This window comes from Empidonax traillii, unplaced genomic scaffold, assembly GCF_003031625.1.
Source record: "Empidonax traillii isolate 1590-97213 ecotype Southwest subspecies unplaced genomic scaffold, ASM303162v1 scaffold16:size2589160, whole genome shotgun sequence".
NCBI lineage: Eukaryota > Metazoa > Chordata > Aves > Passeriformes > Tyrannidae > Empidonax > Empidonax traillii.
This window is the reverse complement of record NW_020955209.1, coordinates 1,960,498-1,974,231: the sequence shown is the minus strand read 5'-3', so window position 1 is coordinate 1,974,231 and position 13,734 is coordinate 1,960,498. Positions and strand designations below refer to the sequence as shown.

Below are 13,734 nucleotides of genomic sequence, written 5' to 3'. Positions count from 1 at the left end.
TCAACCCTCCGCTCCCCTCAACTTGTCTCCCTGTAAAGATGGATCATCAAAGGATGTTGTCAGAAGTGCTCTTATGCTGTAATGGGGAGCAGTGATAGGGACCAACAAGAAACAGAAGAACTCTTGTCTGCTTTTCAAACTCTGAACCTCTTTCCCTGACAGAAAAATGATTCCAGAGCTAAAATCCAAAGAAGGTACAGTTCACATTTCACTGCAGAGCTTTACCTTGAGCACTATGTAATGGTCCCTTTTTTTTTTTTTTTAAAAACTTCCTATCCTCTTTTTTCCTCTCTTTTTATCTTTTTTTTTTTCTTTTTATTTGTCCTGCAATCAGTGTCTTCCTAACAAGATAAGTGTTTTCTTTGCTGCAATCACATACATTGTCTGTAAATAAACAGGAAACCTTTTTTTCCTGGATACAGTAGGAATATAGCTTTCTTACTCAGTATGGTATTTTGCCAGTGGCTTTCTGCCTCAACTGGGAGGGGTGCTCTCTGTACTCCTTCTTTTGCCCAAGTAGTTGCCTGTTTTTGAATTCCACAAGTTTATATGTGTTAATGATGACATGTGACAGAGGAAGTGCCTCAGGATACCTGTGAAGAATTTCAGTAGTCTGGACTTTAGTCTCAACTTGAGTAGGATTTTATTCTTCCTTTATATTCTGAACAGGTAACTGTAAACAATCCTTCATCTTTTGAGTGCCCTTTTTCCTTCTGGGATTGATAGTCAAATGAGACCATTGCCATCCCAAGATCAGAAAGAGATTAATAAACTGCTTTTGCTTTGATATTGTTTAATCAACTGTAATTAGATTTGATCTAGAGCTATTCAGATGTGTAAAAAAGGCAATGGCTGCTTAGCATCATGCCTTAATTCAGTATTTGGCTGAAGAGGTCTCCCTGTGCAGCATATCTGCTCCAGGATTCCGTTTGCCAGTTTTTACCTGACTTAGGTGTGTGCTGTTTACATATTCACAGGGCTTAAATTTTGCATACACCGTTTGCCATGGGTTGGTATTTTTGTTTTTCTTTTGGTGCTGTTGTCAGACTGGTCACAAAATGTGTCTTCTTCAGCTGTTGCTGGAAGACTGTTCCAAAACCTCAATTCTCTGATGATTATAAACCACAGTTAGTGGTCAGTTTTTCTTTGACTTTATTCCAAGTCTTCAGTTTATCTTGCACAACTGTTTTATGTTTCTCCAAGGTGCCTTTCTCTAAGGCATTTTTGGAAGGTTTTTGGCATGGTAAGGTAAAGGGTACTGGTGCTTCTTGCAGGGAGGATGCTGAGCGGGGAAAGGAGAGAGTCATCTGGTCCTTGCAGGGCTGGCCATCAGCAGGTTTGAGAAACGGGGAGTTATGGTGTAGGTTTTTACAGACAAGGCACAGCAGCTTGTTAAAACATCCTAGCAAAACACTAAAAGGAATCATATCCTGTTAGGCTTAGTTTTTACATGATTAGGTAAACAGAGTTCTGTTAGTCACCTTCTGTTTCTCCAAGAGCACTGGTACCTCATTTTCACGTTTATGTTAGGTATTTCTACAAGCAGTGTAGTCAGGTCAGTCAGGACGGTGAGCAAACAGCACTGCCTCTTGGTTGTGCTGCAGAAATGTCACTGGGGCTGCAATACAGATTGGACCAGGCCGAACTGCTGAACAGTTGGTTTCATCTTGCTTCAGCACCGAATGACTGATTTCATCGACAATATTTGAAATGAGGGTTTTAGGCTTCACATAAGCACGTGTGTCTTCTGTGACTGTTGTGATGCCTGATTTGTTGAAGTATAATCAGTGAGTTTTTCATAAAAGCATCACACTATGGCTCATAGTTGTCCAGTGACCATTTAAAACCTTCAGAACACTCCTCCCTGTTTCTGTAGCAGAGCTTTTTAGTCCTCATAACTTGTCAGTCTAGTCTTTAATGGTGTGATTTTTTTGATTTTTTTGAAATGCCAATTTTATGTTTAGTTCTATGTCTCTTCAGTTTTCCTTTAAAAATTGTAGCTTAGTTTGAAGTAACAGCTCACTTCTGGTTGAGAGAGATCTCCCACAATTTTTGTCTTAACAAAAAAAAAAAAAAAGGAGAGAGAGAGAGTAAATGCCAAATGAATTGTTATTCTACCAATAGGTAGTCAGTGTTGCATTTTAATTGTATACTGAACTTTTCCTTCACAGTGTTTTCTAAAGCCTTACATGAATAAAAGTAACTGAGCAATTGCTTAACCAAATTTTAGTCATATCCTTTTTGTACCTTTCAGGTACTAACTGTGTAATACCTGTTTCAGGTATGTGAAGAATCTTTGCAGATCAGGGGAGCTGCACAGTACTTGTGTGGTTTCTCTGTTGCACAGAATAGTGAGGCAAGTTGGAATCTTATTTTGAAGCACTGCAAGAGTTCGTTCAGTTGCAGGGGATTGAATTATCCTCTTCCATTTCTCTCTCTTTTGGGGGTGATGGGACTACTAGTAGTCTCAGGAATTGCATCAACTTGTTTAATGTCATATTTTGAGTTTTGAGGAAGCTATACTTTATAGACTTAAGTAGTTCAGAATAAGCTGATACACTTTTTTTTTTTTTTTACCTGGTTCCAGTACCTTGTCTCTACAAACTTCAATTTTTGACTGCTTTACTAATTTGTGGGTGGCCACGTGTCATCTGTGTTCCCACTCTCTGCCAAATCAGCCAGAGTTTGAGATAACATCCAATGCTCACACCTGATCTGCCTTAAATCTGAACTCATGGTTGATGTGGTACACAGTGTTGGCACTTATGGTCATGTTTCTCTGCCTCAGCTGGTTTGGTGACTGCAAATTGGAGTTCTGCATTTTTCATCTGAATTACATTCTTGCTTAGAAATTCGAGTAGATCACTGAACACTGTATCCCACCTCCCAATACCTCCAGAATAACTAAACAGAGGTTGTCACTGCCCTCCATAATAAATGTTTCCATGTATCATAACTACTATTGTAGTTGAGATGAGTTTAAGGTCAGGGTGGGGCTTTGAGTAACCTGGTCTAGTGAAAGGTGTCCCCCCCACCTATGGCAGGAAACTTGGACTAAATGATCTTTAAGGCCCCTTTCAATCCAAAGCGTTCTGTGATTCCGTGAAGACATCACCTGGTCAAAATGTGCTTCCGATCAAAGTTGTTAATATAATTCCCATATTTAGATAATTCAAAATTGTCTTCCTAAATTCTGTTCACCAGCAATATCTAAATGTATTGAGGCAGGATGAATTTTTTTCTCTTATTCCTTTCTCGTTTAGTCTGAAAAGGGCCAAGTGATCTTGTTCTTTTGCAAGTAAGGTGATTAATAGTGACCTCCTCACTTCAGAAGTGTTGCAGGTCAGAGTGCTTAGTTTATGGATAGACAAGTTACTTAAACAGGACTGAAGTCACTTTTGAACATGTAATTTCAGTACTTACAGAAATTCTATACAAGCTATTTGCTTTTCACTGTACTTTTCTTAGCATAAAAGAATTCCTTGGCCAAGGCTAAGTTGATCTTGATCAACTCTGAAATACAATTAAAGCTCTTAACAGAGAGAGCTTCCATGCCTCATCATGATGAGTTTGACAGTATAAATACAATTTCCTTCCAGCCTCATCCTGTCCTAAAAGACAGGAGGAACTCTTGTTGGCTACTTTGTCATTAATATGGATACTCCGTTGCCAAAGGCAGGGATTACTGATCTACATGGCTTACAAGTAACTATTAATCTTCTTTCCTTTTCCTGTTCAACAGAAAAACACAAATGAAGAGAACTTACAAAAGCAGATGTCACAAAGAGCAGGAAAATACATCATATTTTGAATTGAGGAAGGAACTGTTACTGTTGCTGCGCTCTTTAGTTGTATACAAACACCGGTTTGGATGTGGGTTAGGTTCTGTTTGTTTTCCCTACACTCAGCAGTTGACATACTGAAATGGGAAACTTGTTGGAGTTGAGTATAAAATGGCAGGAGCAAAGTTTATAGGTGCATATTAGACAGGCAAAGGCTGGGTTCACAAGTGATGGTTGCTGTGTGGCATGTGGGAAACAGAATGTGCTCCTTTTAGGTAACAGAAAGTAATCCGACCCACTTCTTATGATTATGGATGTGCAGTGTCACTTCAGTGGATAAAAAGCATTCTTTCCTCCAGTGATACTGGACCTTTTGGCAGTCCTCCAACAGACCATGTACTGCCTACTCCAGGGTGAAGTGAGCATGTTTGTTGTTCTGCGTTTTGTCGACTTGCTTAATCATAATCTTTCTCTTTATTTTTACAGAGCAAATTCGATTAAAGAACATAAGAAATGTTTATGGAAGATGCTTGTGGTACCGTTTGCGACTGTTACAACCGCAACAAAACATAATTCCTACAGTAAAGTACGTATGTTTCATTTCCATGACTTTCATTAAAGCAGTTCTTACTGCTTTTTTAAATAAAAATATATTTTTTTGTAATCAAAGCAGCTGGAATTAGTTTTGTAGCATTGGCTTTTGTGTCACTGAAAAGATATTTGCAATCTGCTATATTTGAATAATTAATAGTTAATCATTATTATTTAGTAGGGCTTGAAATCAAGATGGATGCTATTTGTCCTGCGTAAAGTACCTTCTAAATGAAACCAGTGAACCTCAGCAGTAAAAAAAATAAGTAAACAATGCATTTATTTGCTCAAAAAAATAATTCTCCCTCACTGAAATTAGTAGTGCTAGGGATGTGTTTTGATTTAAATATTTAGTATCTGAACATATATACTCAAATATAAAAGAGTAATAATTTTGTATGTTTGAAGTCAATAACTTTATATCCATACTCCCACTCTGAAAATATTTTTCTGACTTTGTCTAGGATTGAGTCATCCTTTAAAAATATGAAATACTATTCAACTGTCTGCTAAGGACAGACAGTTATAGAATGGAATGATTCTTTGTAAGAGTGGCTTGCCTTTGTTAAAAACTAGGAAAATTAGAAATCAGAGCAGCTCTTATCTGTGTCAAAGGTGATATTGTAACTGAATTACTAATACCTGCTTTAATGTTTTTCGCTATTTTAATATTGTTTCTTGAAGACTGATATCAAATGGCTTCTAATGTTACTTGTAGAATGGTGCTAGAGCTAGTGGATTTGTGTATTTTAAAAATTCTTTCTTCCAATCAGGAAAATAGTCCTCCTTGCTGGCTGGGCATTATTTCTGTTTCTTGCATACAAAGTTTCCAAAACTGACCGAGAGTATCAAGAATACAACCCTTATGAGGTGTTACATTTGGATCATGTAAGTAATAGCATCTTTCACTAGTTTGAACTGTTTTACTGTATATTCTGTGTCTAGATGCCAAATTTGAGATTGTTTTTTCAAAGTTAACTTTAGTGAATGTATCTACTGTTTTTGTCCTTTTTTGGCCTGGAGAAGTTGCTGCTGCATATTATAAAGTCAGTCATTATGGGGTTTTTTGCCTATATCTGTACTAATTTATAACTTTTGTATCTAGCTCCTTCAAAATTCTAACAACTTAATACAGTGAGGTGGGTTTTTTAAACCTATTTTGAATCTTATTCTGATGTTGTTTTCCTCTCTTGGTACAAGAAAACAAAACAAAACCAAATTCTGCATTGTATGCCCTGTGAAAAATCTCAATAGCCTTTTTTAGGGGTGCAGAAGAAACTATATAAAAAAATGTGAATTCATTTGATTTACAGTTGTTGTACAGCAATATTTCTCTTGCAAATGAGAGGTTTCACTGAAGGGTGTTGGTGACGCCCATTTGATGTAGTAAAGGTTACCTTGAACGTTGCTTGTATCTGTGAATGCAAACAACAAATTCTAAATAGTGATACCAGCCAATGGGTTTATTAAACTGGGAAAAAAAGAGACATAATGCTTAATTAGAAAACAGATGCAGGGCTTTATTTATATTGAAGGACTGACTCAAAATGGTTATAAAAAATTACATATCCCAAGGAGACAAATAGACCTTCTGAACAGCTCTCAAAGTCTTGGTTAATCTAGTCAAATTCTTCATTTTAACCACAGTACCTCGAGCAAATTCTCTTCTTATGTTAATTATTTCCTGATCCTAAGCTCCTCTTTTGAATAACAGTGGAGTCATCTTTTCAGTTCTGAAGTCTGAGATAATGTTTCACTCTCATGTCTAAGGAAGTACACTTGTGGATACAGTTCAACACAAGAATTTGAATGAACTTTGAATGTAGCTGTTTTGATTAAACTTGATGTATACTATTAGTGTGAGAGAGCTTAATTTGTATATGAACGTTCACAAACACATCTCTTGCCATTAGTGATGCGGCTTGTCAGCACAGAAAAGCAGTACCTTATGCTGTGAAAGCCATTATAGCAGATAAGTAAGTAGTCTGTAGCCTATTTCTAGCTAGACAGGTGTAACACCTGCCTGCCATGCCTAGAGGCAAGTTATTTAAATTCAACCCCTGCTCAGTTCCTCCATGACTGACTGGTTGCTGACTTGAGTTCTCTCACTGGCGCACAGGAAGGAACAAGGTAAATTTTTACTCTTGAATGGTATCTGTTGGACCCGTGGAGTTTAAATGTACATAGATCTGGGTTAACTTTGATTAAACAAACTAAGCTAGGGATTAGGTCATCTGAGGATTTTCCTTTGTCATCTTTGGCAAATTTCTACAAATAACAACCCAGAGGGCAAAAAGGTATGTATGTGGTGAATTATAACTTCATGTTTGTTAATGAAACCCTGTACATATGCACAAGACAAGAGAAAGAAGACAATATTGGAATGTCTCAAGGATGGCGGGATGGAGCATATTGTCATAAGGACAAGGTGAATGAAAGCCAAAGATGTTACATGGGGAATGAAGAGATGGATTTGAAGATAGGCAGTTGAAGTAGGGCTCAAAATAAGTGTCTGATGTCCCAGAGTGTGTCTTATGTATTTCTTGCTATCAGGTGATATCTGTTAAATCCTCTTGAAAAGCTTTTAATTTGGACTACATGAAAATTAACAACTTTCTTTTGTTACCATACAAGTGGAACATTGAGAGTTGTTGCCAACCCTCCTGATAAAGCGACACGAATGTTGAAGTGTTGTTAGATAATGGAAATGTTATTGTTGTTTAAAAACCAAAACCAAACCAAAAAAACGCAGCTAAAAAAAAAAAAAAACCAAACTTAAACAAATGAAAAGGTTGCAGATTCAAGCACTTTAAAGTTTTGATACACAGTAATAATTTCCTTCTTTGCATTCAAACTCTGGTCAAGATTAGGTTTTTTTATTTTATGTTAGCATATCAGTTTATAACAAGAGGAGAACCACAACACAGACAAAGTCCACATAATGTCCAAACAGCTTATTTTATGTATAATATCAACACTTTCTTTTGAACATGGTATAACTCTTCTTGAAGCGCATCACTTAAATTAACTAATACGTAAACCACTCAGATATTACTGATTTATTAAATAAGTATCTGTACTGCAGTTTAGAGATGGGATCCAAGGCATAAAGATGAAGCTCAAAAGTGATTATAATTTTGATTCTTTAAGTAAGAAAATTGGGGTGTTACGTTTTTCCTTTTCTTTGCAAGTAGTTAATATAGGGATGCTCTGTGTTCCAATCAGAGTGCTGACACCAACTGTCCTAGGCTACTAAGCATTTCTGTAAATCAGGCCTAATCTGTATAGCCTAGCTTTTGAAAATGAGGAATAAGCAATGAGTGATAGATAGAAAACTTGTCGTCAGCTTATCAGGGATCATATGCACACTATGAGTCAGAGTGAGGAAAGATTAGTTTTGTTTTTTTTATGGACAGCATTCATGTGAGCTATGAAAACTCATCTCTACTCAACCAACTTGATTCCCCCCCCACTTTCCAGATTCTGCTGCTCATCTGGCTTTCTTCATTTAGTCTTGAAACACCTGTTTTTACTTGAAGTGTAATTTATTATGGAGTAAATTCATCCTGCGCATTAAATGAGGCAGGAATGCTGTTGAAAAATAGTATTAGAATATGATAGACTGCATAAAGCGAGATAAAGCAACAGCAAGTGAAGCCTCATGGTAGTTCAACTTCTGGTTTAAATTTATTGAAATAGTACCATCACCTGTAAATAACTTCTTGTGTGTTTATTATGCAGTTAATGTCAGCATACTAGGCTTCTCTACCACAAAAAATTGAAAAGTCACCACGGCAGTGGTTTTATGTTAGCAGATAAAGTTTCTTCTAATATGTTATCTGAACTTACTGTAAAGTTCTGTGGGTTTTCTTGAGCAGTGAAGTTCACAGTCCAAGCTGAAAGTTAACGCACAGGGGATTGTGTTGGTGGCATTTAACAATGTGCTGTAGTAGAATAAAAATCGATCTTTCTCAGGTATAGGTAATGTATTCCCTTTGTTCAAGAAGTTAGAAATAATTTATGGGTAGGATGATTCTAGTCAAAGGCATTCTTAAGCAGCAGGGAAACCTGCTGTTCCTGGTGACTGACAGATTTATTTCTGCAGGCAAGATCCAAGTGAACCATCATACTTGATCTATGAACTCTTGCTTAAATAGAAGAAGTCTTACTTAAATATTCTCACTGCAAGTGAGAATTCCTCGTATTCATGAATATGTTTTAGAAAGGATAAGATTTGGCAAACAGATAAGAAACCCTTTCTTTCTTATGTAGACAGATGAGCAAAATAATCTGGGAAAAGCCAGCACCAGTCATCCGAATGTCTTTTTTTTAGACTGTGACTTCTACCATGATTTAAAAATATAATGGGAACAAGAAGGCTATTAGAAAAATAATATAATATTGTTTTCATGAAATATATATGTAGTTTCGTGATCCTATATTAGAACATAATTCTTTTGTTCAGAGAAATAATTTGCAGTGTGTGTTAGAATTACATATATAAGAATGAATTTTATGTAAGATATTTATTGATAAACTCAAACCTTTCCTTTTTAAGGGAGCAAGTTTGTCAGAAATTAAGAAACAGTACCGTGCACTATCGCTAAAATACCATCCAGATAAAGGAGGAGATGAAGTTATGTTTATGAGGATTGCTAAAGCCTATGCAGCGTAAGTTTCTTTTTTGCTCATAAAAAAAATGGGAATGTAATGTTATGGGGAGGGAAGCCTTTGTGATAATAGCAAGGATGGCTGAAGCAGACAAGAATAAGTGTGTTTGGATATGGAATGCAAGTCAAAACATGTCTCAGTTCAGTGAGTGTTTCTCTGTAAATATTAGCAAGGATAATTTGTTTTGAAACTGTCAGAATATGGTAAGGTGTTTGATCTTTGTTTTAAACTTCTGTGTCAGCTAGGAAAAATGTTTCCAATGCAACACATATAAAATCTTAGAGATGACAAAAAACAAAATGGGTGTTGTGGTTTTTAACCAACCAACTCCATCGCAGCAGTCTTGAAGCGATGCTTAGAAAATAAATACACTGTTTATTTCATCTGGTGATAAAGCCAAGGAGTGAGAAACAGCATTTTAACTCTGTTCCAGTCTAGTGACAAAGTTGTTTCATTCTGGTTTTGACTCAGTTTTCTCTCAGCTTACCCGTCTCCCTTTCTATTTGCGCTTGCCTTGCAGTTCTGATTTTTTATGTGGTGACTGTTTCACATTACCTGTGCAGTTCTTAAAAGCTGAATCGTTGAGTCTTCTTTTCTTCTAGAGTATTTTTTGGTCTTACCTCTACTTACAGCTTTTTTTTTTTAGTATCTGAAAGAAGATATCTAATATTAGAATCTGGTATCAAGGAAATCTCTCTTTATTGATTTTTTTTTTTCCATAATCAAGATGTGGTTTGGTTTTTGTAATGCTATTAGTACATGGAATGTCAATACAACCTTATAATCTTCTCTACTCTAAATGATCATCTGTCAGAGTCCAGTAGTCTCTACTCAGTTCTTTTAGATATTCCATGTGTGGAATGTTTAATATCAAAATTGCTTAGAAGACAGTTAATGTGACACGTGATCTCTGACTTAGTGGGGTGATAAATTTGTATTGTGTTTTTAGTGTATTTTGCAAATTAGACATAGCAAAATATAGGAATTTCAATACACAGTTCAATCACGATACCAATGTGATTCCCATTACCAGTCTCATACACTCACTGTCACACTGCTGGGTGTTCTCAGCTGATGGGAAGGCATGTGTGGGTTGAGCTTGTTGTTGCCTTGAAAATTCTTTTGCTAGTTGTCTAGTTTCTAGACTCTGTTGGGCTGAGCCAGGTGTGTGCTCCTCCCATGCTGGTGTCTCAAACTTGAGGAGACATTCATACTTTTTTAATGCACTCAAAGAAACATGTTGGTAGGTGTTTTGTCTAAAACAAAGACCATTTTCGTGTCCCCGTTGTGCTGAGATTGCGTCAGCTTCTTTGTAGCAAGCTGTGCCGAGTCACTGTGGTCACTCAGTGGCATGGCACACAGCCCTTGCCCATCCCTCTGAGCCGTCTTCCATTGTAGGGATTCATTGGGTCAGTCACATCATCAAGAGCCTAGGAAGTTGGTGATTTCTGCTGTGAAGCCAGTTATCTGTGTGGCTGACCTTACTGACTGAGAGTCCTGTTTGGGGCAAGGCGAGAAGGAGAACCAACACCATGCTCACTTGAGCAGTTTTGAATTCTGCTTAAACGCATCTGTAATCACTATGAAAGTCTCCTCAATAGCAAATTCTGGTATGGCTTTCTGAACTGCCAAAACATATAAATTATTTGCTTTGCAAGCTAGCACTCAAATGCTTGGTGCTACACTTTGATACTTTGAACACTAGTGCAAGGGCTGTGGCAGAGGCATATCTTGAAGTAAATGATGGTGAAGTTCCTTAGCCATGCCATCTTGGAAGAACATAAAATCTGCCCATTAAGTGAGTCTGATTGCCAGCGAACGTGAGACTCAGAAGTGATCAGCAGATACCTGGTTCATTCACTGGGTTTCTTCTATGAGACAAAGTCTTCCATATAGTGGATGCCTGGTATTTTGTTTTCTAAAGCAATATTCTTCCTTCTAATAGCAAGGATTCTGCTGAGGTGGCATACTATTGCCAATAAACCGGCATTACAGAACAGGTGCTGAAACTGGAAGATTTAGAATGTGGTATCTTGTTTAAGAAGAGAGAATTAAATTGTGAAACGGGGGGAAAAAAAAAAAAAAGCCAAGAACAAAACACATGCTCTCAAAGGCCAACAGTCTAGAATACGATCATTAAAGGCCCATATATGGACCACTTGTGCTCTATCAATTCATCTTTCATATTCACCTTCCTTCCAAAAACCCTAGAACGTTTTCAACCTCTATTGTCTTTCAAAATTTGCTCTACCATAACCTTGCATCAAAAAGTGCTCTTTGCTGATGGTTATGCAGTCACTGTTGTGAAAGGGAGATGTGATTATTCTGTTTCCTGCGCATGCATTTTCTGTGTCTGATTTCTTTTCCTGTCAGAGTGCTAAAAGAATTTGCCTGTGTATTATGAAGGAGTACAGCAGTATTGTGTCATATTAGATTGCACACAGAAAATAGTAAAACCTGTTTAGCTTGCCCAACCATCTTAAAAGGGTAGTATGAATACCACATTTTAAAATTTCTATATGTTAATAATTTAGGGGAGTATCTTTACTTCTGTATTAACTTTGTATCTCTTCTTGTAACTAGCTTAACTGATGAAGAATCACGAAAAAATTGGGAAGAATATGGTAATCCAGATGGACCACAAGGTAACAATTATGAATTATAGAATTTTATATATTGATAGCTAATATGGTAATCCAGATGGACCACAAGGTAACAATTATGAATTATAGAATTTTATATATTGAGAGCTAATATCTGATCAGTTGATTAGTGCCCAGTTCTTTATATGTTTAAATACAGTAACTTTCTCCTGTGTTTTGAAGCAATGCATCTGATCAATTCTTTGCTTGTCAAACTGGCTCTGGGGTGATGGTGGCAGCATGGAAAAGCAGGAAAGAGTTTGAATTTATATTTCTCAAACTTATTATTATGTTAAAAAGAGAAGGGTTATTTTTTGACTACTTGGCTGTAATAGGTATCTAGAGAGTCTTGCCAATATTAATTAAGGTATAAGCAAAAAATAGAATAATACTTACCAGAAACTTGTCAATTTTAAACCTTTCTTGGTATTTATGATCAAATATTATAGATGTATATTGAAAAATTAACAACTAGCAATAATGCAACAAACACACTTTGAAGGGATGTACATAAGGATGCGTATATACTGAAATAAATATTGTACACACATCTGCCTTCCATTTGCTGAAAGCGGTACTATTTGAGTGTAGCCCTATGCCTCCTTCATCCTGAGGAGTGGAAGTGATTATCCCGTTGTAGATTGTTCCTGGGCAGGTAGCTACATGAAAATAATCATGATGATGGTGTGTCAAAGTTGTACGGTAGGTGATCCAATTTAAAACAATTAAAGCTGAAAGTTAGTAGTTTTTTTCCCTGTTTGCAGTTGTGTGAGTTGCTTATAAAACATTTTTTTGACTGTTATTGAAGTGGCTATTAGAAGCAAAATTGAAACCTGCCATTTGTTAGGGCAGGCTTCCATAGATCTGTGCTGTTTATGCCCTGTATTTTGGGAGGCTAAGTATATACTACTTATCTATGTGGAATGGGATACAGCCAGCTTGGAAGTAGTAAATGGGATTTGTAACTTAACTGTGAAGTTACAGTGAAATGAGGGAACTCTGTGTTGGAAATTCTTCTTCTGAATTGTATCTATCCAACATGGGAAATTAATTTTTAAAGGAAAAAAAATAACCTCAGCTCTTGAACCAGTGTTTCAAAGAAACAAAAAAGAAATCTTCCCTCTCCCTTAAAAAAAAAACCAGCTCTGCCAACAGTCTGACAAAGGCATTTTTGATCGACTAAGGTGGTGGTTAACTCTCTGTAACCACTGTGTTTTGTAACATAGCAGATTTCTTTCAGCTCCTACCTTCTTGTGGTTCCCTAGCTGTGCAAGTAGGAGGTCTCTGTCCCTCTTGCTGCAAAATACAAATAAAATCTTTTGTCAGAAATACTGTCACAATATTAGCAAAATGGTACCGTAAGTTTTAGACTGGTATACGCACAAATAACATTCCTAGGACCTTTCTTGATGCCAAATTGTTTTTTTACATCCACAAGCTAATAACTTCATGTTGCTAAGGCGTAGGATTTCAAGTTCAGCAGTATGTCAGTGTCCTTGAATGGACCCGAGGCTATGACTTAAAAGAAAACTCAGCCAAAAGTTGAGAATTTAAAGGCATGAATATCATTATGTGGTTGGCTCAGTGATTGTTTTCATAAATTTAAGAGACTTTGGATTCCCAGAGGGCAAAATGAAATGATCCTTTGATAGGGCAGCAGTTCATACTGTGAGCGTGAAGCCTCTGCCTTTTCTGAAAACTCTGCCTCAGACTACAGTGGAATTAGAGTTCTCTGCTTTGTTTCTAGACTGCTTCATCTGAAGGGTGGGAGAAGTCCCTTAAATTTTCTCTCTCCCTTCTCAAATTGTAACCTTTGTTTCAATGTTCCAAATTGAAGTGTTAGGAGCTTTCTAATTTAATGAAATTTGTCTTCATTTCTACATCTGTAACGTAAAAATCTGTATCCAAGCTCTGTACGCTAGTTTTGTAGTTCTGTGTAGTCAAAGAATGGATGCTGTCCCTTATAGAGATATTTTCTGGGATGAGCTGAAGCACATCCTGGTGTTAGACACATCTAACCAAGTTAGATTTGGTACATTCCCCCCCTT

The 13,734-nt window shown here is 36.8% G+C and overlaps 1 protein-coding gene across 1 annotated transcript in view; it reads left to right on the top strand.

Annotated features, from left to right (window-relative positions):
* Positions 1–13,734, top strand: part of SEC63 (SEC63 homolog, protein translocation regulator) — a 60,284-nt gene that overhangs the window by 14,136 nt on the left and 32,414 nt on the right. The window contains exons 2-5 of the mRNA XM_027895416.1: positions 4,269–4,368; positions 5,147–5,261; positions 8,932–9,044; positions 11,628–11,689. Of these exons, the coding sequence (XP_027751217.1) occupies positions 4,269–4,368; positions 5,147–5,261; positions 8,932–9,044; positions 11,628–11,689 (390 nt within the window). The remainder of the gene's footprint in view (positions 1–4,268; positions 4,369–5,146; positions 5,262–8,931; positions 9,045–11,627; positions 11,690–13,734) is intronic.